Genomic DNA, 27,569 nt, shown 5'->3' on the forward strand with positions numbered 1-27,569 from the left:
AGTTGGATTGAAGTAGTACAGGAACCTTTTCTGAAGTCAGGCGACTTCAGTAGTGTGCATTAAGACAGCTCTCATTCACTTACAATGATTTCTACATGTTGTGCGACCTGAGGTGACTTGGGGCGACTTGAAGTCGGATCTGAGTCACCCCTGTGTGAACCGGCACTCAAAAGAAGAAGAATTTCATCCTGGCAGTGAAAGTATAAATACTGGTCATTTAGTCAGTACCCCAATGTCCCAAATATAAACAAATAAGATATAGGCTGTACAAAATCCACTGCTATGGATGGGTGGATGAATTCCAACACGTTTCACCAATAAGGTTTCTAATAAAGGAAAAAAATCCTCCACTTACAGTTGAGTGAAAAAGTATTTGCCCCATTTCTGATTTTTCAATTTTTTTGCACATTTTTCACACTTAAGTGATTCAGATCATCAAACAAATTGTAATATTACACATAGATAACCCAAGTAAATACAAAATGCAGTTTTTAAATGATAATTTAATTTATTAAAGTGATTGGAAGAGTATTAAAAAAAACAAATAAAAACAATCATACTTACCTCCACTGTGCAGCTCGTTTTGCACAGAGTTGCCCTGAACCTGTTCTTCTGTTGTCCACCGGCGGCTCTCGTGTCTCCTCCCTACATCTGATAGCCCCCTTGGAGAGGGGCATAGGGGGTTACCCTGCGGGCAAGCTCCCGAGTCCAGCATTAGGTGTCCATAGCCGCCGAATGCAGGACTCAGCCCGGCCCCTGGTGCCCACCTCATTGGCTTTGATTGACAGCAGTGGGAGCCAATGGCTGCGCTGCTATCAATCTATCCAATCAAGAGCCAAGAACAGAGAGACAGCGCATCCCCGCCAGGTCAAGTTCGAGGGCTCAGGTAAGTAAATGGGGGGCTGGGGGGCCCCTTTAAGGGAAAAAAGCTATCCAAACCTGCCAGGTCCTATGTGAAAAAGTAATTCCCCCCCTTGCTAAATCTAAAATTTTTTGGAAAGCTGAGTTAAATTTCACTTGCCACACCCTGGTCTGATTACTGCCAGACCTGTAGAATCAAGAAATCACTTAAATAGAAGCTGTCTGACAAAGTGAAGCATGCTAAAAGATCCAAAAAAGCCACACATCATACCTCAATCTAAAGAATTTCAAGAACATATGAGAAACAAAGTAGTTGAAACTTATCTGTCTGGAAAGGGTTACAAAGCCATTTCTAAGGCTTTGGGACTCCAGTCAACCATGTTGAGAGCCATTATCCACAAATGCAGAAAACTTCGAACAGTGGGGAACCTTCCCAGGAGTGGCTAGCCAACTAAAATTACTCCAAGTGCACAACAACGACTCATCCAGGAGGTCATAAAAGAACCCAGAACAACATCTAAAGAACTGCAGGTCTCACTTGCCTCAGGTAAGATCAGTGTTCATGATTTAACAATAAGAAAGAGACTAGGCAAAAATGGCGTCCATGAGAGAGGGGAGATCCAAGGCCAAAGCCACTGCTGACCAAAAAGAGCACACAGGCCCCTCTCACATTTGCCAAAAAAATCTTGATTATTCCCAAGACTTTTGGGCAAATATACTGTGGACTGATGAGACAAAAGTTTAACTTTTTTGGAAGGTGTGCCCCCCATTACATCTGATGTAAAACTATCACAGCATTTATAAAAAGAACATCAAACCAACAGTCACACATGGCAGTGGCAGTTTGATGGTCTGGGGCTGCGTTGCAGCTTCAGGACCTGGATGACTCACTGTCATTGAGGGAACCATGAATTCTGCGCTCTACCGAAAAATCCTGAAGGAAAATGTCTGACCATCAGTTCTAGACCCCAAGCTCAAGCGCACTTGGGTTATGCAGCAGGACAGTGATCCGAAAACACACCAGCAGGCCCACCTCTGATCTGAATGGCTCATAAAAAACAAAATGAAGGGTTTGGAGTGGCTTATTCAAAGTCTGGACTTAAATCTGATTGAGATACTGTGGCATGACCTTAAACAGGCCATTCATGCTGGAAAACCCTACAATGTGGCTGAATAAAAACAATTCTGCAAAGAAAAGTCAGCCAAAATTTCTCCACAGCAATGTGAAAGACTCATTACCAGTTATCGCAAATGCTTGTTGTTGCTGCCAAGGGTGACACAACCAGTTGTTTAGGGAGCGATTACTTTTTCACATAGGGCCAGGCAGGTTTGGACAGCCTTTTTCCCTTAATAAATGAAATCATCATTTAAAAACTGCATTTTGTATTCACATAGGTTTAATTTGTGTAATATTAACATTTGTTTGATGAGCTGAATCATTTAAGTGTGACAAATATGCAAAAAAAATAAAAAATCAGGAAGGGGGAAAATAATTTTTCACAGCGCTGTATATCTTCCCAAAAGACCAGTGATAACCTGTGAAGGTAACTTTAATAACCACATACAAAAGCACTGAGTGTGCTTTTCATCTGGGCAAATTAAAAAGGTGGCGTCAAACACTCCAGAGCGCAGTCCACCACACAAACCACACTACTGGAGTATTTAACGCCACTCTCCTTTAAGTCTGTGCCATTTTCATGTGTTTAATAGATGTGATGTATATTGGTGTGATGGTTTTAATATTTCAAGGCCACTTATAGCCTGGGTTTACTTATTTTTCAAAATTGTTCAGGATAAAAAAAAGGATGATTTTTAATCTTGTATTGTATCTTTCAGAGAATATCAACCTTTAAAGTTCCCTATTCATTATAATCCAAAGTTTTTCTTGGATTCAGTTGTATAATTGTAAGCATTGATTATACAGAGACAGACATCGGGCATTGACAACAGTATCATAAAAGGGAAAATAAACTGCACTGTAATCTAAATGAACCCTAAAAAATAGCAGCTCTGCTGTGAGATATAACACAGGAAAGGTTGTACAGTGATAAATGGAGCTAACAAAACAAATGAATATAACAATATATGAACTGATGGCTAACTGATAGCTCATAACATTTCAGACAAATGATTAGTCCAAAACAATAAGTGAATCAAAAAAGATGTGATAATAATAGTCCCAAGGAACTAAGGAAGAGGCTTGAAAGGATGTATCCGGGGGGGGGGGGGGGGGGCGCTTGTAAGCAGTGATCCGAGATAGCCGCTCTGTGACCACGCTCCTAGCCCACCAGACACATTAGTGCTTTCTACTGCTTCCAGTGGGGCTCTCCTTTATTCCCGAACTGACCCCCTGTCTCCTTCACCTCTGCTGCATAGATGGTAAGAAGAATGGGCTCCACCAGCACCACCCGCGCCAAGCAGACCAGCCCAGCGTAGACGGCCTACCCACCGGCGGACTCTCCTGAAGCCCTAGCCTCGAGTTTGGAGCTCCTGCTGCCTCTGTTCATGGGCGACACATCGCTGCCCTCCTGCTGCCTCTGTTCACAGGCGACACATCGCTGCCCTCTGATGCGGAATGCACTGCAGGGGGAACACCAGCACTACCTTCCCCTGCCCTGAAGAACACAGAGCTCCCGAGCTGCTTTAAAACTATGCTGCTGAGGGAATTGTCTGCAGCCACCTCCAAGCTGGCAGACCACCTCACTAAAGGAGATCAAGGAGCTGGGGAGCCGCACTAATGACCTGGAGGACAAAATGGAAGGCGCGGTCACTTTGATTGAAAATCACGAACAAGACCTGACTGATATCAAAAAAGAACTGGTTGCGGCACTACTCCGGCTCGAGGACTTTGAAAACTGTTCTCGCCCGGGGTGCCTGGAGGCATTCCGGAAACCATCATGAACCTAATTTCCACTGCAACAGAGCTGTCAAAGGAGTTGGTCCCCGCAATCCCTATGGACCGCCTTAAATTTGACCGCATACACAGGTTCTTGGGAAAGAAAAATCCTGATGGGCCCTCAAGGGACATTATTATTAAATTCACAAATTACCGCACTAAAGAAACACTTCTCATGGCTTCCAGGAATAAGTCCATTTAAGCTTTCAGGGGCACCACTATCAGCTTTTTTCTGACCTTTCACAGATCACCCTCCAGAAACGTTGCTAGCTGAAGCCTTTCACCTCAGTCCTTCTAAACCGGCGCATTAACAATATCTGGGGCTTCCCCTTTTGGCTTTCCTTTGAATACCAGGGCTGCAGCCACTCTATCACCCCCCCCCCCCCAGAAGAGGCGCAATGGACGTTGACATACCTACATCTTCTGTAACAGGGGGGCGCTGGCCCCAGCCCAACACATCTCTCCGGATCCCATTCAGCCTCTGGTCAACTCAGCTGCCTTTGGGAGAAGACACCTGGTTGTAAGAGATCCCATCCTCAGACCCCTGTGCTCAAGCTCTTTACACTCCTCTTCCGGATGATCATGTTGCTGAGCCTTCACTAATGTAATTTAATGACCAGTTTCTTCCCTTTCTGTTGACCGCTACTCTAACTGTGAGTTTTGGCCATCCGGCTGCCTTGTTCCCAGTTTACTGCTCCTATGAGAGTCCTGTTTGCTTCTTGTGGGGGTCAAGTGTGTTTTTTTTTAATTTGCCCCCCAGGACCCCATGTGGATATGTGGTTGGTTGCCCAGCTCAGGGTCTACGTCCTGAGCACCACCTTCAGGACTCTCTCTGGACTTTTGAGGGGCGCTGTTCCCTTTAAGGACACCTTCTAATCCATGGACAGTGGCCCTGCTGTTGCCTCCATCCTGTTGTGGGGGGGGGGGGCTGGTCATTCTAATTCATGTGTGACATTCTATCATTACCATTGCCAGGCCCGGACTGGCCATAGGGCAGACCAGGCGTTTGCCCAGTGGGCCGTGGGTCTCCGGGCCGCATGTCTGTCTGTGACATGCAGGGCCGGCCGCCGCCGTGGGTTCCGAAAGGCAGGGTCGGCCGCTAATGTTCTGCGCTGCATGCAGGGACATGCAGGGCCGGCCGCAGGTGGTGGGAGGAGCGGAGGCATTCTCCGCCTACTAAGCCCATCCATGGCAACCGCACCACCAGAGAGAGCCACACTGTACCCGCACCACCAGAGAGAGCCATGCTGTACCCGCACCACCAGAGAGAGCCACACTGTACCCGCACCACCAGAGAGAGCCATGCTGTACCCGCACCACCAGAGAGAGCCACGCTTTACCCACACCACCAGAGAGAGCCACGCTCTACCCACACCACCAGAGAGAGCCACACTGTACCTGCACCATCAGAGAGAGCCACGCTGTATCTGCACCACCAGAGAGAGAGACACGCTGTATTCGCACCACCAGAGAGAGAGACACGCTGTACCGGCACCACCAGTGAGAGCCACGCTGTACCGGCACCACCAGTGAGAGCCACGTTGTACCGGCACCGCCAGTACGAGCCACGCTGTACCGGCACCGCCAGTGAGAGCCACGCTGTACTGGCACCACCAGTGAGAGCCACACTGTACCCACACCACCAGAGAGAGCCACGCTGTACCCACACCCCCAGAGAGAGAGCCACGTTGTACCCGCACCACCAGAGAGAGCCATGCTCTCCAGCACCACCAGAGAGAGAGTGCCATGCTGTCCAGCACCACCAGAGAGAAAGAAGGTCAGTGTCACTGGGCAGTGTGGGCACAATAGGAGACAGACAGTACAAACATTGTATGGCCACAATAGGATTGGGACATCGTAATATAAAAGGGGACTGCACTGTAATCATTGCAATGCCCCTTTACAGTGCAGTCCCCCTTATATCACAGTGTTCTTGCACATTACAGGTGGAGGAACGATACCAGCCACCCCGCAAATATCTACTGACGACCCCCCCCACCCAGTCCCTCTGGAAAAGTTGGCTGCTCAATGTGAAATGGCCAGGCCTATTTTTTGTCCCAGTCCGGGCCTGACCATTGCCCTTAAGTTTTGGGATATTTTGTTGACTCATTATTTGGTTCTGCGTTTGCTTCCACTCTGGGGTATGGACTGTCTCCACAACCTGGTTCAGCTTCACGTTCCCCCTTCCTGTTTTTCCTTTTCCTCTTTACTCCACCTCCCCCCCTTCCCTGTTTTTCTCTCTCCCAGTCTCCTTCCTTCCTCCCCGCCACACCTCCTGGGAATGCTGTCCAGGGAGTGGACATCTGTCTAGCTGTTGCCCCTGCCCCAGAGCATGGATTATCTGGCCATCACTGGTGGTGGCTGTTTGGGCTCCCTTTCTGCCAGATGGCCGGGGGGGGCCTTGGGTTGAGATTTGTCCTACTACCCCTCCCGGCTCTCGCGATCCATAACTAGTTTATTTTCTATTACTGTATGTTTAGTGATGTTGTTGCAGAATGTGTTTTTTTCTTATTCTCCTACTTTGGGCTCAATCAACAAGCCCTGAACCCCTTCATTCCTTCCTATTTTCCCTCCCCTTCCCTTCCCCCCTCCTTCCTACAAGTGTTAGCTACTGCGGTAGGTTTCGACCCAGATGCCAGAAATGTCCTAGTTTCCCCTCTTCCAGCTTCCCTGGGAGCTTCTGTTGAATTTTACTATAGTATATGTCCGGTGTTAGAGCCACCCCACCTAGTATCCTACATTACTGGGATGCGTTTTACCGATAGTGCCTTCTTATTTGTTCTTGGCTTTTATTTCTTTCTCTTCTCTTTCTTTCTCTTCTCTTCCTTCCTCTTTCCCCTCTTCTCCCTCCCCCTCCTCCTCCCTGTTCCCCCTAGAGTCTCGGGACTCCTCGGGCCATCCGCCAATTGGCCTACAACACTTTGGCTGACACACGTTACGGCCACCACCACTGCCCCATTGAAGATCTACTCCCACAAAAATCATGGCTTTAACTCACCTGTCAAGCGGTTTAAGGTTTTCCATCACCTTAAATCTCAACAAATAGATGTGGTTTGCCTTCAGAAGACCAGGTTCGCCCTATCATCCTCACCAAGATACCTATCGCCACACTATCCTACATTTTACACAGCCTCGGCTGCTGAGAAGCATAGGGGAGTCCTGATCGCCTTTCAACGTAATTTCTCCTTCACTTGTACCCTAGAAATAACTGACCCTACTGGCAGATACCTGCTTCTGCCGGGCACTATTTCGGATCACAAAGTCACCCTTGTCAATTTATATGAGCCCAATAGATTTTAGTACAGATTTTTTTCTCACTTATGCCAGGTGATCTCACGTCATCAAAAAGGCCTTCTTCTTATGGGAGACTCCAATGTCACCCTAAATTCAGCCTTAGACAGACATTATGCGCACAGTCTGCCTATTTCTCACGACTCCTCGTAAGAGTCCCTCATGTGCTCCCTCTTGCAAACCTTTGGTCTGGCTGATGTTTGGAGGGATCTCCACCCAACTGTTCACGACTTTACCTTTTACTCTAACCCTCATGACAGTTTCTGCAGAACTGATCACATATTCATATGTCTTCACAATTTTTCCTTGGTAAAGAAAATATCTATCCCCGCATCTCCTTGGTCCAATTATGACCCCTTGGTCCTCCTGATTGCTCTCTCAGGCCTAAATAACCGACCTCCCCACTGGCACATTAATGAGCCCTTGCTGACTACCCAGGCCACATGTCAATGCATTCAGTCCTCAATGGACACTTACTTTGCTGACAATGTCGGCTCGGTCTTGTCGGCAGTGTCCATGTAGGAGACCCTTAAAGCCACTGTACACGGCCAGATTATCCAGCTGGACTCATTACACAAGCGAGAGCGGGAACCTCGCTTGTTGGAACTCCATTCTCTTTAACCGACGCTGAGGCGTGCTGAAAGGCACAACCTACCTCAGCCCACAGGATGGCCCGTGATGCCCTGTCCACAGAACTGGACTTACTTTCCACCTGAGAGGCTAAAAAGGCCCTGAGCTCTACCAAGCACAAATATACCTGCGCAGACAAACTGGGCCCGATGTTGGCTAAGAAGCTGAACTCGGTAGGGAAGCCATATAGGCCAGTCCGGTTAAGACTGCCTGCAGGAGGTTATACCTCCAACCCCCAATGGATCACTTCGACATTTGCGGTCAAAACTTTATGCTAAGCCTGATCCATTCCCATTAGACTAAGCGGAAGTCTTTTTTCATGACATCGATCTCCCTGCACTGTCTGAGGTGGCACATAACACTTTCAATGCTAGCATCACGGAGGCTGAAGTCCTTCAGTCTATCAAATCTTTAAGGGCCTTCCTCAGCTCCTGGCCCAAAAGGCTTCTCTGGTCTTTATTACAAGAAATTTACAGGGCCTCTAGTGCCTCACCTAGCCAATTACTTCAATGCCTTGAAACAGGGGTCCCTGCCTTCTTCAGACACACTCAGGGCACACATTGCAATACTCCCTAAAAATTCAGAGGAACTCCAGAACCACAAGCCTTCCGTCCTATCTCTCTCCTAAATGAGGATATGAAGATGCGTGGTCCACCTCATACACCTCCTAGATCAGTGGAAAATTCCTGGGTTTCTACTCTCTTTGGACCTCTACAAAGCCTTTGACTCATTGTCATGGGAATATTTGCGGTTTGTACTGTCTCGCTGGGGGTTTGGAGAGGCCATCTTAGCCTGGATCCAGGCCCTATTCTCGACCCCTTCTGCTTCTGTGAAATATGCTAGGTTCTTCTCGTCCCCCTTTTCCATTTTCCGGGGGGAAAAGGCAGGGATGCCCCCTGTCTCCAGCTCTCTTTATCCTGGCACTGGAACCTCTGGCGATGGTCCTATTGACCTTGACCAGTCCTCATCACACTCCAAAATCTTCAGCAGGTTCTTTTCCCAATCCTCATCAATCTTAAGCTCATGTATCAATCTCAACAAAATGGTCACCCTTAACATGACCTTGGCCCCTGACCTGGTCATTCGGCTACAGTCCCACTTCCCTTTCCAATGGACGTGCTCCCTCATTGACTATCTCGCGATCCAGCTGACCCCCTCATACTCCTCCTTATTTTCCTCTAATTATTACCCATTGCTATGCTCTGTATCTTCCCTTATGCAGTCTTGCCAGTTTCTGCAGTTATTATGGAGAGGTCATATTAATTCCATAAAAATGACTATCTTGCACACTCTGCCGGTCTCTTCGTCACTCTAAGATTCCTTGAGGTCGAAGCTAACAGAAAGTGCAGTCAGTGATATGAACAGCTAGAAAGGTTGCTATGAGCACGGCACCCGAGGGAGGATTTAGGGTCCTTGAGCCCTGTGGTGACCATCTGCTTTGCCAGTGTGATGGAATGTCTATCTGGTTCGATTTGCCATCTGTTTGCCAACTCTGGAGATAAAGGCCCTGGCTGAGTATTAGCCACAAGCGATTCAGCTTGTGCAAGCTGTTAAGCATGCATTTTATATGGTGGTGGATTTATACTTTGTGCGTCAGTGTGATTTACTGTCATCATGAGGAGGACTTTCTATCAGGAATATATACACCCTTTGCCTGCACGGGTGTTGCGATGTCTTTCCATACTATTCGCTACGGATACATCCTTTCAAGCCTCTTCACTAGTTCCTTGAGACTATTATTATCACATCATTTTTGATTCACTTATTGTTTTGGACTAATCCTTTGTCTAAAATGTTATGAGCATATCAGCTCGTATATTGTCATATTCATGCTCCATTTAGAATTGGCAACAGTATGTATTTACTAACAGACATAGCAGTCTGGATGTCACAACACCACTTCCTCAAACTAAACCTGTTGAAAACCAAGCCCATAATATACCCCCCCCCCCCCCACGTGCCCCTTCCCTGACTTCTCTGTCAAGAGCAATGGCACAACCCATCCCCACCTGCCAGGGTGCTAGGTGTTATCATGGACTCTGAACGCTCCACATCCAATCACTTTCCAAAACGCTACCTCAACCTTGCAACAAACATCTCCAAAATATGCCCTTCCTAATCAATGAAACCACAGAGCTCCTAATTCACTAATTGGTTTTCTCTCATTTTGATTACTGCAACTCCTTCCTCATTGGCTTACCTTTAAATAGGTTATCCCCTATTGAATCCATCCTGAATGCTGCTGCCAGACTCATCCACTTTACAAACCCTTCAGCGTCTGCCAATCCCTCCTTTTGCTGACACTCACCTAATGAATTAAATTCAAAATACTAACAATAACTTACAAAGTCATCCATAATTGGCCCCTAGCTACATCACTAACCTAGTCTCAAAATACCAACCAAATCCTTCTCTTAGTTTCTCCCAAGACCTCCTGCTCTTTAGCTCCCTTGTCACCTCTTGCCATACTGGTCTCCAGGACTTCTCCCGAGCCTCTCCCATCCTTTGGAATTCCCTTCCCAAATCTCTCCAACTATCACCTACTCTGTCCACTTTTAAGCAATTCCTGAAATCTCTTCAGAAAAGCCTAGTTCATTCCCCACAGTTATCACCTCTTGTATCACTTGACCCTTCCTTTTAGATTGTAAGCTCTAACAAGCAGGGCCCTCTGGTTCCTAATATTCAACACAAAGATAATTTGGGTTAGTTTGTTTGCCATGTTCAGCTCAAATGCTAAACAAAAAGTAACTGATGCAATAAATTCTGGTCTCGGTATAACTCATAAAGTTTAAGGTTGCTTCTAGTTTAAAGAATTGTTTAGAGAAACTTTATGGTTCATAGAAGAAAATACAACATATCTGAACTATGTCATTAAATTACCCACCTTTATAGGGATCTTTTACTTTTTTAATTTCTGTAATTTGTTGTTCTTCCTTAAGTGGAACGCCTGCATCTTTTGATTCTTGAGAACTAGAGTCAGATGCTTTTTTTTGATCTAAAGATTCTTCACATATCTTTGGAACCTCTAGCATTGCCATTCTTCGGGTTGTACCAGGAGAACGTCTTTCCACTGGAGGAGACTGAGATACCAAAAGTGAGCTACTTTTTCTAGACAATCCTGGTGATACATTGGGGCTCCCTTTTTTGGAAGGTGGAGTTATGGAACCCATGTTACCATCATCTTGACCCTCCAGTTGCTTAGGAAGATATATCTTACGGCGCGCACCAGAAGCCAGCTCCTGTGGTGTTGCCGAAGGGATTAAAGTTAAATTCTCACTAGACCTCCATTTACGATTGCTGTCTTTTTGGGGTTCATACAGCATACTTCCAGGTGCATTCTCAGAAGGTAGGCTACCGACAACTATAGAAGGCACAGATAATGCAGCTATGGAATTTGATCCTGCAGCTATTTTAGCTGCAATTTTTCTTGAAGTGGAAGGACTAAAACTTAGGTCTTCTTTAGTTAAGAAGGTTTCTTCACTAATGCCCTTTGAACTTCTCTTCAGTGTCACTGGACTCATTGGAGCACTTTCCACTTGGGCTATTTCCCCTTTCCTTGAAAAATCTGTGATTCTCCTGGGAATTGTTGGACTTATTGTCAATGAATCTGCACTTTGAACCATGTCCTCTTCAGATGATGGAGACCGTTTACCTGAAGTGGAAGAGGAATGCATGCTTTCTGGACTCCGTGGAGAGTCACTCTCCTTTCCAGATTCATAAACCTTCCGGGAACCTGGGGGACTTCTTTCAGGTGAATACATGTCTCCAGACAATTCTTGATGAGCTTCAGTCAAATTTCTTTGGCTATTTGTTTTCACTTTATGATCTTCAGTATCTGCTGTTTTAATGTGAAATAACATCAACAAAGAATTTTTCAGGGTTGTTACCAGACTGTGATCCTGTTTATCTTGATGTTGATTTTCCTGAACAATTTCCTGCTCTGATTGTAAAGAAATTTGTTCAGTGGAAGGTAGGTCTGTTTCAATTACCTTCTCTTTGGAGGTTGAACTGTTAATTACCAATTGCTCAGATTCTTCATCATGTCTCATGTTTTGTGGCAATGTTGGCATTGAAACATGTTCTTCAGCCTGTTGTAGATTTAATGAAGCTTGCAAGGAAATAGGATCTACAGAGCTTTCATCCTTAGTAGTGACTCCAGACTCCAAAGCTTTTTTCACATCGCGAAGGAGCGTCACTACAGACTGGTTTTGATCATGTAGTAATAATTTAGATGGACTGTCTGCTGTAAGATCAGCATCCTGTACATTTTCAGCTATTTCTGCTATATGTTCTTGAGTTGGTAAATCTGATGATACTTCAGATGTTAAATTGGTTTCTGCTACTGTTTTGTTCACTTGCTCAGTTACATTTATTTCTATAGTGAGAGAGTCACCTTCTAACAATGGTTCATTGTGTCTTGTTTCAAATTGGTGTGCCTTGAGTTTCTCCTCCTCCTCAGTCATCTCAACTTCATTGGAAGATGTACCTGCAACCTCTGGGAGTTGTAAAGACATTTCAGTTGGAAGCGCTGTAATAGTTAGTAAGCCTTCGTCACTTTCTACAGCCTGTTTTTCATGTAATTGTACATCAGATTCTAGTTTTGAAAGAGGTTCTTGTTGCTCAACTTGAGTCACAGCACTTAGTGTAGTAGACTCTTCAGTTTCCATATGTATTGGTTCTGGTGAATGTGGACATTTCAAATTAAGTTTCTGTTCAATGTTTTCTTCTGCTTTTGTAACCTTGGTTTCACTGCTCTCAGTTAGTTTCATTACAGGAGTTCCCGTGTATTCTGAGGGCCCTGGCATCTGAAAAAAATATACCAGTGAGGAAATAAATGAATTGGTATTTTGCATAAAATACTCAGCATATTACAGAGTTTAAAAATCCTTACATTTATCTATACGTATTCACTTATATAGTATAAAAAGGCACATTTTGGTAAGGAATTCCAAAAGTGACCAATTAAGCTCCCCATTAATGGAAAGAAGATCAAAAAAGGCTCACTTTCAATACGAAATAAAAAAATAAGGAGTTTATTCCCCAAAGACAGTGGATGAAGCAATGACAATCATTCTTTAATGTCCCAGTTGCAACTATGGAGCAAACAGGAGAATAATATTAGGCTGTGCTATATTTGTGCTATAAACCATTAATTCTGGATGCACATTTGATTTCTGGGACATAAAGGTTTGCATAGCTCTACCTACTCTCTTTGAATGTGGACCCCTTATTTATGGATTTTTGATAGAAGCAATTAGGATAAGAAGCTTTAATCACAATAACTGATAGCTATTATTATAAGGTCATCAATTTAAGTTTGATTTAAGATATTGTGAGCTGTGAATACATCTTCAGTAAAACCAAAAACTGTTTCAAAACATATATGCTACCTCCTGTATCTTGGCCTTTTGAGCTTTTGCCTTCTCAGATTGAGTAGTCTGTGCCTTTGCCTTCTGTGTCTCTACTTCCATGGCCTCTGCCATTTGTGCCTCTGCTTTCATTTTCTTTTCCCTTTGTGTCTCTTTTTTTATTTCCTCTGCCTTCTGTGCCTCGACCCTCAGTGCTACGGCCTTCATGGCCCCAGCCCTCGATACCTCTGCCTTTTTTTCTTCTGCGCTCTGTGATTCTGCCTTTATTACCAATGTTCTCTGTTCCCCTGCCTTTATTGCTGCTGCATTATGTGCTTCTTTCTTTATTGCCTCTGCCAAATGTGTATCTACCCTAATTGCCTTAGCCCTCTGTACATCTGCTTTCTGTACCTCTGACCCCTGTGCCTTTGCCACCAATGCCTCCACTTTTTGTGCCTCTAACCTTGCCTTATCCTTCTGTGCATCTTCTGTCTGGGCCTTTGATTTCTGTGTCTCTGCCCTCTTTTCCTTTGCCTTCATTGCCTCTGCCTTCTTTGCTTCTTCCTCCTGTGCACCTCCCCTTCCTTCCTCTGCCTTCTGTTCTTCTGCCTTCATTGTCTCTGCCCTATGTGCCTCTGCTTTTATTGTCTCTACCTTCATTGTCTCTGTTCTATGTATTTTTGCCTTCTGTGCCCCCCTCTGTGACTCTGCCTTCATTGCCTCTGCCTTTGTTGCCTCTGTCTTCATTGTCCCTGCCATTTGTGCCTCTGCCTTCTTGGCCTCTGCCCTCTCTGTCCATGCTTTTATTGCCTCTGCCCTTTGTGCTTCTGCTTTTATTTCTTCTACCTCTACCCTCTGTACCTCTGCCCTCTGTGTCTCTGCCTTCATTGCCACAGTTCTCTGTTCCCCTGCCTTTATTGCCTCTGCATTATGTGCCTCTTCCTTCAATGTCTCTGCCAAATGTGTATCTGCCTTAACTGCCTTAGCCCTCTGTACATCTGCTTTCTGTACCTCTGCCCCATGTGCTTCTGCCTTCAATGCCTCTGTTTTTTGTGCCTCAGGCTTTATTTCCTTATCTTTCTGTGCATCTTCTGTCTGGGCTTCTGCTTTCTGTGTCTCTGCCCTCTTTTCCTTTGCCTTAATTGCCTCTGCCTTCTTTGCTTCTTCTCCCTGTGTTCCTGCCCTATCTTCCTTTGCCTTCTTTTCTTCTGCCTTCATTGTGTTGGCCCTATGTGCCTCTGCATTTATTGTCTTTACCTTCATTGTCTCTGCTCTCTGTATTTTTGCCTTCTGTGCCACTGCCCTCTGTGACTCTGCCTTCATTGCCTCTGCCTTCTGTGCCTCTGTTTTCATTACCCCTGCCTTTTGTGCCCCTGATTTTATTGTCTCTGCCCTCTGTGCCTCTGCTTTTATTGCTTCTGCCTTCATAGTCTCTGCCCTCTGTGCCTCTGCCTTCATTGTCACTGTTCTCTGTTTCCCTTCTATTATTTCCGCTACTTTATGTGCCTCTTCCTTTAACGCCTCTGCGAAACGTATATCTGTCTTAATTGCCTTAGCCTTCTGTACATCTTCTGTCTGGGACTCTGCTTTTTGTGTTTCTGCCCTCTTTTCCTTTGCCTTCATTGACTTTGCCTTCTTTGCTTCTTCCTCCTGTGATCCTGCCCTCTCTTCCTCTGCTTTCTGTTTTTCTGCCTTCATTGTCTCTGCCCTATGTGCCTCTGCTTTTATTGCTTCTACCTTCAGTGTCTCTACCCTTTGTACCTCTGCCTTCATTGCCACTGTTCTCTGTTCCTCTGCCTTAATTGACTTTTCAATATGTGCCTCTTCCTTCAATGCCTCCTGTTTTTGTATCTCTGCCCCCTGTGCCTCTGCCTTCAATGCCTCCACGTTTTTTGTCTCTAACTTCATTGCCTTATCCTTCTGTGCAACTTCTGTATGGGCATCTGCTTTCTGTGTCTCTGCCGTCTTTTCCTTTGCCTTCATTGCCTCTGCCTTCTTTGCTTCTTCCTCCTGTGCACCTGCCCTCTCTACCTCTGCCTTCTGTTCTTCTGCCTTCATTGTCTCTGCCCTATGAGCCTCTGCTTTTATTGCTTCTACCTTCGGTGTCTCTCCCCTTTCTACCCTTTGTACCCTTTGTACCTCTGCCTTCTGTGCCCCTGCCCTCTGTGCCTCTGCCTTCATTGCCACTATTCTCTGTTCCCCTGCCTTTATTGACTCTGCAATATGTGCCTCTTCATTCAATGTCTCTGCCGAATGTGTATTTGCCCTAATTGCCTTACCCTTATGTACATCTGCTTTCTGTACCTCTGCCCCCTGTTCCCCTGCCTTCAATGCCTCTGCTTTCTGTGCCTTTGCCCTCTTTTCCGTTGTCTTCATTGCCCCAGCCTTCTCTGCTTCTTCATCATGTGTTCCTGCCCTTTTTTCCTTTGCCTTCTGTTCTTCTGCCTTCATTGTCTCTGCCCTATGTGCCTCAACTTTTATTGTCTCTACCTTCATTGTCTCTGCTCCCTGTATTTTTTCCTTCTGTGCCCCTGCCCTCTGTGACTCTACCTTTATTTCCTCTGTCTTCTGCACCTCTGTCCTCATTGCCCCTGCCCTTTGTGCCTCTGTCTTCTTTGCCTCTGCCCTATGTGCCCCTACTTTTATTGCCTCTGCCCTCTGTGCCTCTGCTTTTTTTCCTTCTACCTTTATTGTCCCTACCCTCTGTACCCCTGCCTTCTGTGCCTCTGCCTTCATTGCCCCTGTTCTCAGTTCCCCTGCCTTTATTGATGCTGCATTATGTGCCTGTTCCTTCAATGCCTCTGCCAAATGTGTATCTGCCTTAATTGCCTTAGCCTTCTGTACATCTGGTTTACGTACCTCTGCCCCCTGTGCCTCTGCCTTCAATGCCTCTGTTTTTTGTGCCCCATACTTTATTGCCTTATCTTTCTGTGCATCTTCTGTCTGGGCCTCTGATTTCTGTATCTCTGCCCTCTTTTCCTCTGCCTTCATTGCCCCTGCCTTATTTGCCTCTTTCTCCTGTGCTCCTGTCCTCTTTTCCTTTGCCTTCTGTTCTTCTGCCTTAATTATCTCTGCCCTATGTGCCTCTGCTTTTATTGTCTCTGCTTTCATTGTCTCTACTCCCTGTATTTTTGCCTTCTGTGCCCCTGCCCTCTGTGACTCTACCTCCATTTCCTCTGTCTTCTGCACCTCTGTCTTAATTGCCCCTGCCCTTTGTGCCTCTGCCTTCTTTGCTTCTGCCCTCTGTGCCCCTACTTTTATTGCCTCTGCCCTCTGTGCTTCTGCTTTTTTCCCTTCTACCTTTATTGTCCCTACCCTCTGTACCTCTGCCTTCTGTGCCTCTGTCTTCATTGCCCCTGTTCTCAGTTCCCCTGCCTTTATTGATGCTGCATTATGTGTCTGTTCCTTCAATGCCTCTGCCAAATGTGTATCCGCCTTAATTGCCTTAGCCCTCTGTACATCTGATTTCTGTACCTCTGCCTCCTGTGCCTCTGCTTTCAATGCCTCTGCTTTTTGTGCCCCATACTTTATTGCCTTATCTTTCTGTGCATCTTCTGTCTGGGCCTCTGATTTCTGTATCTCTGCCCTCTTTTCCTCTACCTTCATTGCCCCTGCCTTCTTTGCCTCTTTCTCCTGTGCTCCTGCCCTCTTTTCCTTTGCCTTCTGTTCTTCTGCCTTAATTGTCTCTGCCCTATGTGCCTCTGCTTTTATTGTCTCTGCTTTCATTGTCTCTACTCCCTGTATTTTTGCATTCTGTGACCCTGCCCTCTGTGACTCTGCCTTCATTGCCTCTGCCTTCTGTGCCTCTGCCTTCATTGCCCATGCCCTTTGTGCCTCTGCCCTCTGCACCCCTACTTTCATTGTCTCTGCCCTTTGTGTCTCTGCTTTTATTGCTTCTGCCTTCATTGTCTCTACCCTCTGTACCTCTGCCTTCTGTGCCTCTGTCCTTTGTACCTCTGCCTTCATTGTCACTGTTCTCTGTTCCCCTGCCATTATTGCCACTGCGTTGTGTACCTCTTCCTTCAATGCCTCTGCCAAATGTGTATCTGCCTTAATTGCCTTAGCCTTCTGTACATCTGCTTTCTGTACCTCTTGCCCATGTGCCTCTGCCTTCAATGCCTCTGCTTTTTGTGCATCTGACTTCATTGCCTTATCCTTCCGTGCATCTTCTGTCTGGGCCTCTGATTTCTGTGTCTCTGCCCTCTTTTCCTTTGCCTTCATTGCCTCTGCCTTCTTTGCTTCTTCCTCCTGTGCACCTGCCCTCTCTACCTCTGCCTTCTGTTCTTCTGCCTTCATTGTCTCTGCCTTATGAGCCTTTGCTTTTATTGCTTCTACCTTCAGTGTCTCTACCCTTTCTACCCTTTGTACCTCTGCCTTCATTGCCTCTGCCTTCTTTGCTTCTTCCTCCTGTGCTCCTGTCCTCTTTCCCTCTGCCTTCTGTTCTTCTGCCTTCACTGTCTCTGCCCTATTTGCCTCTGCCTTTATTGTCTCTAACTTCATTGTCTCTGCTCTCTGTATTCTTGCCTCCTGTGCCTCTGTCTTTATTGCCTCTACCTTCTTTGCCTCTGCTCTCTGTGCCCCTGCTTTTATTGTCTCTGCCCTCTGTGCCTCTACTTTTATTGGCCCTACACTCTGAACCTCTGCCTTCTGTGCCCCTGCCCTCTGTGCCTCTGCCTTTATTGGTGCTGTTCTCTGTTTCCCTGCCCTTATTGTCCCTGCATTATGTGCCTCTTCCTTAAATGCCTCTGCCAAATGTGTATCTGCCTTAATTGCCTTAACCCTCTGTATATCTGCTTTTTGTGCCTCTGACTTCATTGCCTTATCCTTCTGTGCATCTTCTGTCTGGGCCTCTGTTTTCTGTGTCTCTGCCCTCTTTGCCTTTGCCTTCATTTCCTCTGCCTTCATTGCTTCTTCCTCCTGTGCTCCTGCCCTCTCATCCTCTACCTTCTGTTCTTCTGCATTTATTGTCTTCACCTTCATTGTCTCTGCTCTCTGTTTTTCTTCCTTCTGTGCCCCTGCCCTCTGTGACTCTGCCTGTATTGCCCCTGCTTTCTGTGACTCTGCCTTTATTGCCCCTCTCCTCTGTGACTCTGACTTCATTGCCTCTGCCTTCTGTGCCCCTGTCTTCATTTCCCCTGCCCTTTGTGCCTCTGCCCCCTGTTCCCCTGCAATTTTTGCCTCCACCCTTGTTGTCTCTGCCCTCTGTACCTCTGTCTTCATTGCCTCTGACTCCTGTGCCTCTACCAAAATTGCCTCTGCTTTTACTGCTTCTACCTTCATTGTCTCTACCCTCTGTACCTCTGCCTTCTGTGCCTCTGCCCTCTGTGCCTCTGCCCTCTGTTCCTCTGCTTTCATTTTCTCTGCCATTTGGCTGAGTTCAAGCTGTTGCTGCAATAGGGCATATGCTTTCTGTAAAGCCATGTACTCCACTTCTAAATTCTGCAGCTTCTGTATTGTCTCCATTCGAGCCTTCTCCTGAAAAAAAACACACACACAGCAGGAAAAGATTAATACTAATCCAACCTACAAATTGCAGTGAAATGCAAACAAAAATTTAAATGTTTCTTTGCTAATTTAATTTATAGGATAGTCTTTAAAAAACTAAGGCACCTGGCATAGCTCTGTAGATTAGGGTATTATGAACATTTTCTTTGTAACATCCAGCTTCAACACATAATGCATGCATACTTAATTTCATACTTATCTTTATATTTTGGCACATTTAAAAACAATATACATACTATCACATCATAAAACATATATTTATGTAGTCAAATTGCAATTGAACCTGGGAAAGGATCATAAGGGGGTCCCTGATATTGTGGGCTACTATCACAAGTTAAAGAAAATATATTTATATAGAGGTTTTATTTTTTATTTTACTAAATGTCTATCTGGAACAGTCATTTTGATCCTGGGGTGATCTGTGCTAATCAAATTTGTTGTAAGAGGAATCATACATGTTTGCCCTAAAATTAAGGATAACAGTATTGTGAATGTACAATGAAGCAAATGCCAACCTCTGGTTCCCTTATCAAAAAGTAAATAGCTACATTGACCAAAGATGTAGATTTCCTTCCCTTTGCACTGCCAAACGTGATCAACATCAGAAATTGTATTGGGAGCCTCAGCTGAGCTCTATTTTGCATGTGCGGCACCTGGTTCATAGAAATTTATAGAAGCACTATCTACCTAAACTGAAAACAAATGCATAAGGTTTATACTGTTTGGGTATGAGGGGTTCATGTTCTGCAAAGCAGATAGACAAAGTGCATAAAGTGAATTAACTTATTTAATATGTATACATTTTAAATACCAATGACAGTATGACATCCAAAGAGTTCAAACAAGATCACACAGTTTATCAGTGAGCTGTCAGCTTTAAAAGAGGTCTATAGTCATCACATACACTTTTCTTTTATAACATCAGTATTGTGAAAGCAGTGCAAACAATAGTTATTTTTGATCATCCACTATAAGCTTACTTGAAAAATCTATTTTCCTGCTGTGATTGCCACCTGTCTGCTGGCCATCTCTTTCTACAACTTCCTAGATTCTCTGCATGCTTTCTCCTCAGCTGTTTACTTTCAATTTCTAAGGACTACATATCCCATGGTACCTTACTGAAAGCTATCATTATGTACTGACTCCAAGTCCCAGCTGCACCAGTGGGAACATGTTACATGTTCCAGACTAAAAATGAGTGGAACATGTAACATGTTCCCAAAGGAGAACTTATCCTTTAACCTCCCTGGCGGTATGATTCAGTCTGGAATTAGGTGCTGAAAGCGGTACAATTATTTTGCACAGAAATCTGGCTTTTATTTTGTAGTCCTGTAATTCTTAGGAATAACGCTCTTAAATCTGTTCAAACCAGAGTCTAGCAGACATCCCGGGTATGATAAAGTTTATAATATAATAAAAATTATTCAATAATGTAATAAAATCCTAAAACACTGAAAAATTGACACTTTTTGGTTGCTATGGACAATCTCCAAATTCCAGGCAGTAAAAAACAGTATTTATAATATAAAAGTGCATGCATGGCACTGCACAGACCACTAGGGACAAAGGGGGTGTGTATTTTTTAATACAGCACTGTAATCTGTAAGATTACAGTGCTGTGTGTGTTTAGTGTGTTTTTACTTTTTTGAATTTGCTGCCGTTCTCCGCTCCCGTGCGCCGTAACGTCGCAGGGAACGGAGCTCGGCGGCATTCGGCACTGTGAATCGAGCGGAGGACGGCTCGATCGCACAGCGCGGCGGACATCGCTGGATCCAGGGGACAAGGTGAGTAACGCTCCCTGTGTCCTCCCCTGCATCGAGTGAAGCCATACCGAGTCTGGCTCGGGGTTCCTGCTTCTATCAGTATATTCCTACCCCGAGCCAGACTTGGGATTACCGCTAGGGGGGTTAAAGGAAAGGAATATATCATTTGAAATTTTGACTACAGATACATTGAGCACCGGTGAAAGAAACCATGAAGGGCCCCCCTTGACTGCTGAGGCACTTTCCACCATTCTGGGCCTTTTCATTGATCCCAGGGCCCCTTTCTCTTGTTCTGGGGGCCTACTACTCCCATCCCGGTGCCCTTTATAAGCCCTGGTTTACATTGCAATGCATAAAGATGCATGACAAATCAAAACACTTTCATTGTTATTATTATTATTATTATACACAATTTATATAGCGCCAACAGTTTACGTAGCACTTTACAATGTATAGGGGGGACAACACAATTACAGTAAAATACAAAAGGTACAGGAGGGCCCTGCTCAGAGAGCTTACATTCTAAAGGGAGGGGGTGGTGGTAAATAAGGTAATAGCTGTAGAGAATGATTTGATGGGGATGGCTCGGGGACAGTTGTTAGGTGGGTGTGGGATAGGTTTCCCTGAATAAATGAGTTTTCAGGGATCTCCTAAAGGTGGCCAGGGTAGGGGCTGATCGGACAGACTGGGGCAGGGAGTTCCAGAGGATGGGAGAGGCTCTGGAGAAGTCTTGAAGGCGAGCATGAGAGAAGGTAACAAGGGAGCTAGAAAGCAGGAGGTCCTGGGAGGAGCGGAGGGGACAATTTGGGCGATATCTGCAGATGAGGTTGGTGATGTAGATGGGGGTGATGTTGTGGATGGCTTTGTATGTTATGGTTAGCATTTTGAATTTTACACGGTGGGGTAGGGGAAGCCAGTGAAAGGATTGGCAGAGAGGGGCGACAGTCACGGATCGATTAGTGAGGAGTATTAGTCTATCAGCAGCATTCATAATAGACTGAAGGGGGATAGCCTGTTTAAGGGTAGGCCATTAAGGAGAGAGTTGCAGTAGTCAAAGCGGGAAATAATCAAGGAGTGAATGAGTTGCTTTGTGGTGTCATTAGTCAGGAAGGGTAGAATTCTGCAGATATTGTGGAGGTGAAGACGGCAATGGGTGCCATCCTAATCAATGTGGCTTAAGTCGCAGCAAAAAAAAAAATAGTTCCTGCACTGCTTTTCTTCAAGTTTGGTGCAATTTGGCTGCCATAGACTGCAATGTTAACTCACAAAAGTCTTAAGTAAGTCACAAATAAAGCACAAGCAAGTTGCACGTAAATCACAAGCAAGTTGCAGTTACAGCAGTATGAACCAAGCCTTATGTTCTGCAGTTGCCTGGCAAGTGTGACCACCATTGAAACTGTGTGCAAGCACACTAGTAACACATATGTATTTGGAAAGGCAGATTGGGAGGTTGTAGAGTTGTTAGCTGCATGAGTACCGGTAGCTTCCATTGTGCTGGCTGCATGCAGCTCATGCATCAAATTGTTTTTTTTTTATCCCAAACAAGCAGGAAAATCTAAATCTAACATCATTGCTTTTTCACTCTGCCTTGTTGCAAAGCCTGATGTACTCTCCAGATCAACTAAAGCAATGATTAAAGATGTAGCAGCTCCATAGAGTGGATGAATTACATGAAGACTGATTCCTCAAGCTTTAGACGGTGATGTTGCAGGTTGGTATGATTGCTGTAAAGTTAGAGGTTACATCCTGAAAGAAAATGCAACAAAGCTGGTGGAGTGATTTCACATAACTCTGGGTATCACTGGTAGACAGCCTGTATTGCAGATTTCCATCACGTCATTATCACTTGGCTACCTTCTCATAGACATCAAGTCACGACTTCTAATTCCAGGCGTGTGTAGGTCACAGTAGCCTTTATGACTTACATGCTCACACTATTCTGGGCATGTTTCAATGACTACAGAGGTGTCTGTTTATTTTCTTCAGTGAGAATGATGAAATCACCTACTGCTTTTAGTGTAGGTGAATTTAGGTTGTGCAATATTTGCAAATCCAAACATGGGAATAGCTAATCAGTGTCAACATTCTGTGCGGCTGAGAATGAAGTCACTTTCTAAATATACAACCAGCCAAGGGTCTAGAAATGTTTACTTTACTGTCATACCGTATATAAATATACTTACATGCATCTTTATCACAATGGACTAGCACAGTTCTTTAGATACAATGGGTAGTTTGGTGACTGTTACCAGTTACAAAAAAAGTTTAAACTTTTGTATATGAAACTGACAAATTAACACTATGACTATGACTATTACTATGACTATTATTATTATTATTATTATTATTATTATTATTATTATTATTATGACTATTATTATGACTATGACTATTAACAATATGACAATCAAGGGTGTATTCCATATGTCATGAGTGTCCCTGTTTTAGGTAGCTCAAAAACATATGGTATATGCCATGGCAGTCAAAGGGTTAAAACATGGCCCAAGCCCCCCCCCCCCCCCCCCCCGCAAGATTAAATTATTTTTCAAACTGATATTTATCATATATATCATCATTTATAATTTATATAGAGAGAAAATCACAGTAGCTTTTCCCTTTTACGATTCACTCTCTGTAACAGCCTGTAAGCATGGGGTTTTGTTCAGCTGCTTCCCTCTAGTTGTTTGTTAATTATACCAGAGTTGGTTGGTTATAGACAGTTACTTCCTGTTCCTGCAAGCTTGGTCAGAAATACTGACTGGAGGACTATACTATCTTATAGTGCAAAGTTTCCAGAAATTAGAGACCAAATTGGCCCACATGGCCATCTATACAGGAGATGCTACTGCAATTTTGAATCCAGACCAGAGACAGAGATTTATAGGCAAGTATTCATATGTTCTAATAGTTTTATTGTTGTAGCTTCTTTTGTTATATCAAATCTGGTAAAAGAAGTGTATCTATACTTTTGTTATTATCTACAATGCTCTGTACCAGATAGCTAGTCTGCTGTTTGTGTAATGGTCACCTTGTAGTATATTATTAGTGGAACCTCTTAAAGTTTTTTTCTGCAGCTCCTGTTACCTTAGTTAAGTGCTGCTCTTTCTGGCCTGGGATTCTCTAGATAGCTTTAGCTTGGGCTCAGTAAACAGCATTAGATAATGTTAGTTATGTGATGAGATGAGGCACTGAGGTATTGAGGAATATAGAATGCAGCTTTACTTACAGGAGAACAGCATACATGTGTGAGAGCAGTATTACAGGAGCAAGCAGAAAAAAAAAATTACTTCCTGCCCAAAATAGACAAGCATATATAACACATAGATGCTAGCATATCACTATCCACCATCTATAGTTTGAAGTGTATTTTACACGCTGTTGCACTTCCAACACCCCTTCTCAACAGCATGTTCTTTGCTATATGACATTGAGGTTTTTCTGAAGAGGACTATGATGTTCCTTTAACAATGGCTTTGTAAGTGCATCTCTTCTGACAGGAAAAATTGAATGTCAGTGCCACATTGGCCTTGACTGTCCCCAAGCAGATGATACTCCACATCATGTCTACACCCATGTCCATTAAGAGTTGGCAAATCCACATTGTTCCTTGACATGCATGTGCTGCTGTAATGTAGCCAGCTTCAGTTGAAGTGCAACAGTCACTTATGGTTCCTTTCTCGTATAGTAAAATGTAACCACATGTACATTTGCAGTCTGTGCAGTCACCTGTTCATTCAGCATCCACATACCTGGAGTCTGGATTTGACACAGCTGGTAGACATAGTTTCATCTAAATTGTTCCCTTTAGATACACAGGCTGCTGACACTTTTCTAGAAAGTATTCCAACTGTTGCAGCTATGTCTGGTCTTGTCACAGTGGCAATGCATGGCAGCCATATACAGTAGCTCTGCAGTGCATGTCATTGTTGGGTACCAAGTTTTCTCCTTCATTGCTCTTTTGATAGCCTAGGTGTTTTTAACCACTTATGGAAGAACGATGTCTTTGTTATAGCAGCAGCTAGCTGCCATAACCCTGGTATCCTCTTCTTTTTTGGCCGGTCGCAATTTGGAAGCGTGACATGTTGGGTATCAATTTACTCGGCGTAACATTATCTTTCACAATAAAAAAAAAATTGGGATAACTTTTGTTATTTTTTTAATTCAAAAAAGTGTTTTTTTTCCCCAAAAAAGTGCGATTGTAAGACCGCTGCGCAAATATGGTGTGACAGAAAGTATTGCAACGACCGCCATTTTATTCTCTAGGGTGTTAGAACCCCCAAACATTATATATATTTTTTTCTCAGTAATTTTCTAGCAAAATAAACTGTTTTTAACTTGTAAACTACAAATCTCAGAAAGAGGCTTGGTACTTAAGTGGTTAAATCTTTTGCATTTTGCATTTGGAACTATTCCAAGATTTCAGCAATTTTCTGACTTTGGTTGAGAAGATAATCTCTTATTCCGCTGCCTATCTTCATTTTTTGACTTCTCTTTTTGATAATTTTTCTATATCTTCTCAGGATGTTGGTTCAAGTATGTTATGTGTCTTAGCAGCTTGCAAGGTGGTATCCCCTTTGTCACTCAAGTAGATCTTTCAGGCTGTTTAGCAGGATCTAGTGGGAAACCTATATACGGAGAGTTTCATCTTTTGCTCTGACTCCTGCTCATCCACATCAGTGTTAATTTTGACGACGAAAATATTTTCGTATGCTAAATTAATACTATTTTAGTCAACTAAATTATGACTAAAACTAAAACAATTGAGCTGACTAAAATACGACTAATATTAAAATACCATTTTAGTCGAAAAGGCTATGACTAAAACTAAATAGAAATTTGACATTAACACTGCACTACCACATAAGAATATGTAGGGACATCTACTAAGTTGCTAAAAAAATAAATAAATAAGAAAAAGACTTTTCTTTTTTTTATTCTTGATATTTAATCTTGGTAATTTAGTTGGGTAATATGTGCAATGGCATTACAGTCAATAGAGTTTACAATTTTTGTGTTTTTTTATATTTTCAAGTTGTTCTTCTGCTTGTCAAAAATCATTATTTTTGTTTTTTAATGAAGCTTGGTTTTACTTATAAATATGTTATATATCGCAAGAGCCGGTTCACACTGAGGCAGCACGACTTGCAGCGCGACTGCCCCAGGCGACCCGCACACGACTTCAGCGGTGGCTTGCAAAATTACTTCTGTATAGAAGTCAATGCAAGTCGCCCAAAAGTAGTACAGGAACCTTTTTCTAAGTTGGAGCGACTTGAGTCGCTCCTATTAGAACGGTTCCATAGTACAGAACGGGACGCAACTTGTCAGGCGGTTAAGTCGCCTGACACGTCGCCCCTGTGTGAACCGGCTCTAAATATGTGTCTGTAGTGCATGTTTAAACCTTTAATACCATAAATAATACATTTTTACTCCGGGAGTATATAATAAATTTGGCAATTCTAAAGAAATGCTTAAATAATGCATTCAAATTTAACTAAACCCATTAGATTTTAGTTGACTAAAATGTACTGGAGAATTTAGTAGACTAAATCAAATCTGATGACTGACATACGACTAAAACATAATTTTAGTCAAAAGACTAAAATATGACTAGAACTACAATGGCATTATAGTCAAAAGACTATAACTAAAACTAAATCGAAATGTTACGTCAAAATAACTACTGATCCTCGTTCTTTTGGTAGAGGATTCAATATCCCTTACTTTGTTCACTGTAGCCCACCAGAATGCCCTCTATGTCTGTATTTTTCAACTTGGATTGCTTCTACATCCAAATACTGTAATGTACCCTATGCTAGGCTGTGATCCATGCTACATTTCAAATGGGGTGCTTTTAATGGCTTTTGATGGTACTTTTGATGGTAGTCTGTTCTGTAGCTATGTTGCAGCTATGGCTGCTTCTTCCGAGTACTTATTAGGTAGGTTGGCATCTGACAGCAGGCACCTGGCCATTTCTATAAAAGTGTGATGGCGTGGTTGTCTGGTGCACTATACCTTGATTCTTCAGGTACGATTTAATTTCCTTGTTCATGTATTTCCCCCCATTGTTGGTGCGTATTATTCCTGGTTTTCTTTGGAATTTTTTGCTAGACATGGCTACAAACTCTTGAAGTTTTTCTGATGTTTCGTTCTTGTGCTTCATCAGATAAATTGTTGTGTAGCTAGAAAAATTGACAATGAAAGTCAGAAGATCCGGTCTGATGTGGGAGTTTTCATTGGCCCACACACGTCACTGTGTATGAGCTCTATGGGGTGGGTAGATTTTCTTTGAATGGTCTAAGGAAGTGGACAACACCTGCATTTCATGAGCATTTTGCAAGACAGCATTGCCATATCTTCTGATAAAGGTCTATATTATAAATTAAAGTACTACAATGGTACCCAGGTTCCCGAGACCTTCTTTTGTTATTTCGCCCCGTGTTGTTACCCTTGACCCCCTTCTCCACATCCCACCTTAACCTGACTTATATGACTCAAATGATGAAGATATAAACATATAAATGCTTCTGATAATAATACTGTTTGCCTCCGATTGTATTTCTTTACAAACTTGATGTTATTATCTGATAGATGATATTCCCGACTGTGATTGTACTTGGCATATTGTATTGTATCAGTAATGCATGAACCTGGCTGATATTGTACTGTGATACTTCTTATACTTTAATAAAATGTTTGAAACGAAAAAAATAAATAAATAAATAAATAAATAAATTAAAGTACTAGTGCGCACAACCTCCTTAGCGCTACATATTTTTGTTTTAATATCTTCTGATAAACCTCTCTTTATAAATTTCCTTTATGGCTTATGTGTTTCAGTTCCCCAGTCATCTGTTCCATAGGTAAATGCATTTATTGTGGGGATTTTGAGTGGCAGTCTTGGCTTGCTTGTCTGCAATGATGAGTCTGTATAGGTGTTCATCCAATCTTCCTTTTCCAAGAATTTACTTTGTATTTTGAATTGTGGATTCATCCCCATGGAATTGAACTTTGAGACCATTGTTAGCAAGGTTTTTCACTGATAAAAGGCTTCCTTCTAGGTCTGGGACATACAGGACATATTTCACAAAGATACTTGCTTGTCCTCTGATGGTGTGATGCAATGCAAGAACCCTTGATCACCTTCTGCATTAATACTTTCCTATTTACTAGGAAGACTCTGGGGGTTATTTACTAAAAAAAAAAGAAGCGTGCAAAATCTGGTGCAGCTCTGTATAGAAACCAATTAGCTTCCAGATGTTATTCTCAGAGCTTAAT

At 43.6% G+C, this 27,569-nt stretch overlaps 1 protein-coding gene across 1 annotated transcript in view; it reads right to left on the minus strand.

Annotated features, from left to right (window-relative positions):
• ALPK3 (alpha kinase 3) overlaps positions 1-27,569 on the minus strand; it is a 187,666-nt gene that overhangs the window by 19,087 nt on the left and 141,010 nt on the right. Inside the window, exons 7-8 of the mRNA XM_077473051.1 lie at positions 13,069-18,501; positions 10,563-12,483 (exon numbers count right to left, since the gene is read on the minus strand). Of these exons, the coding sequence (XP_077329177.1) occupies positions 10,563-12,483; positions 13,069-18,501 (7,354 nt within the window). The remainder of the gene's footprint in view (positions 1-10,562; positions 12,484-13,068; positions 18,502-27,569) is intronic.

The sequence above is a fragment of the Lithobates pipiens genome, unplaced genomic scaffold, assembly GCF_037356315.1.
Source record: "Lithobates pipiens isolate NorthernLeopardFrog02 unplaced genomic scaffold, aLitPip1_a1.2 Scaffold_8, whole genome shotgun sequence".
Classification (NCBI taxonomy): domain Eukaryota; kingdom Metazoa; phylum Chordata; class Amphibia; order Anura; family Ranidae; genus Lithobates; species Lithobates pipiens.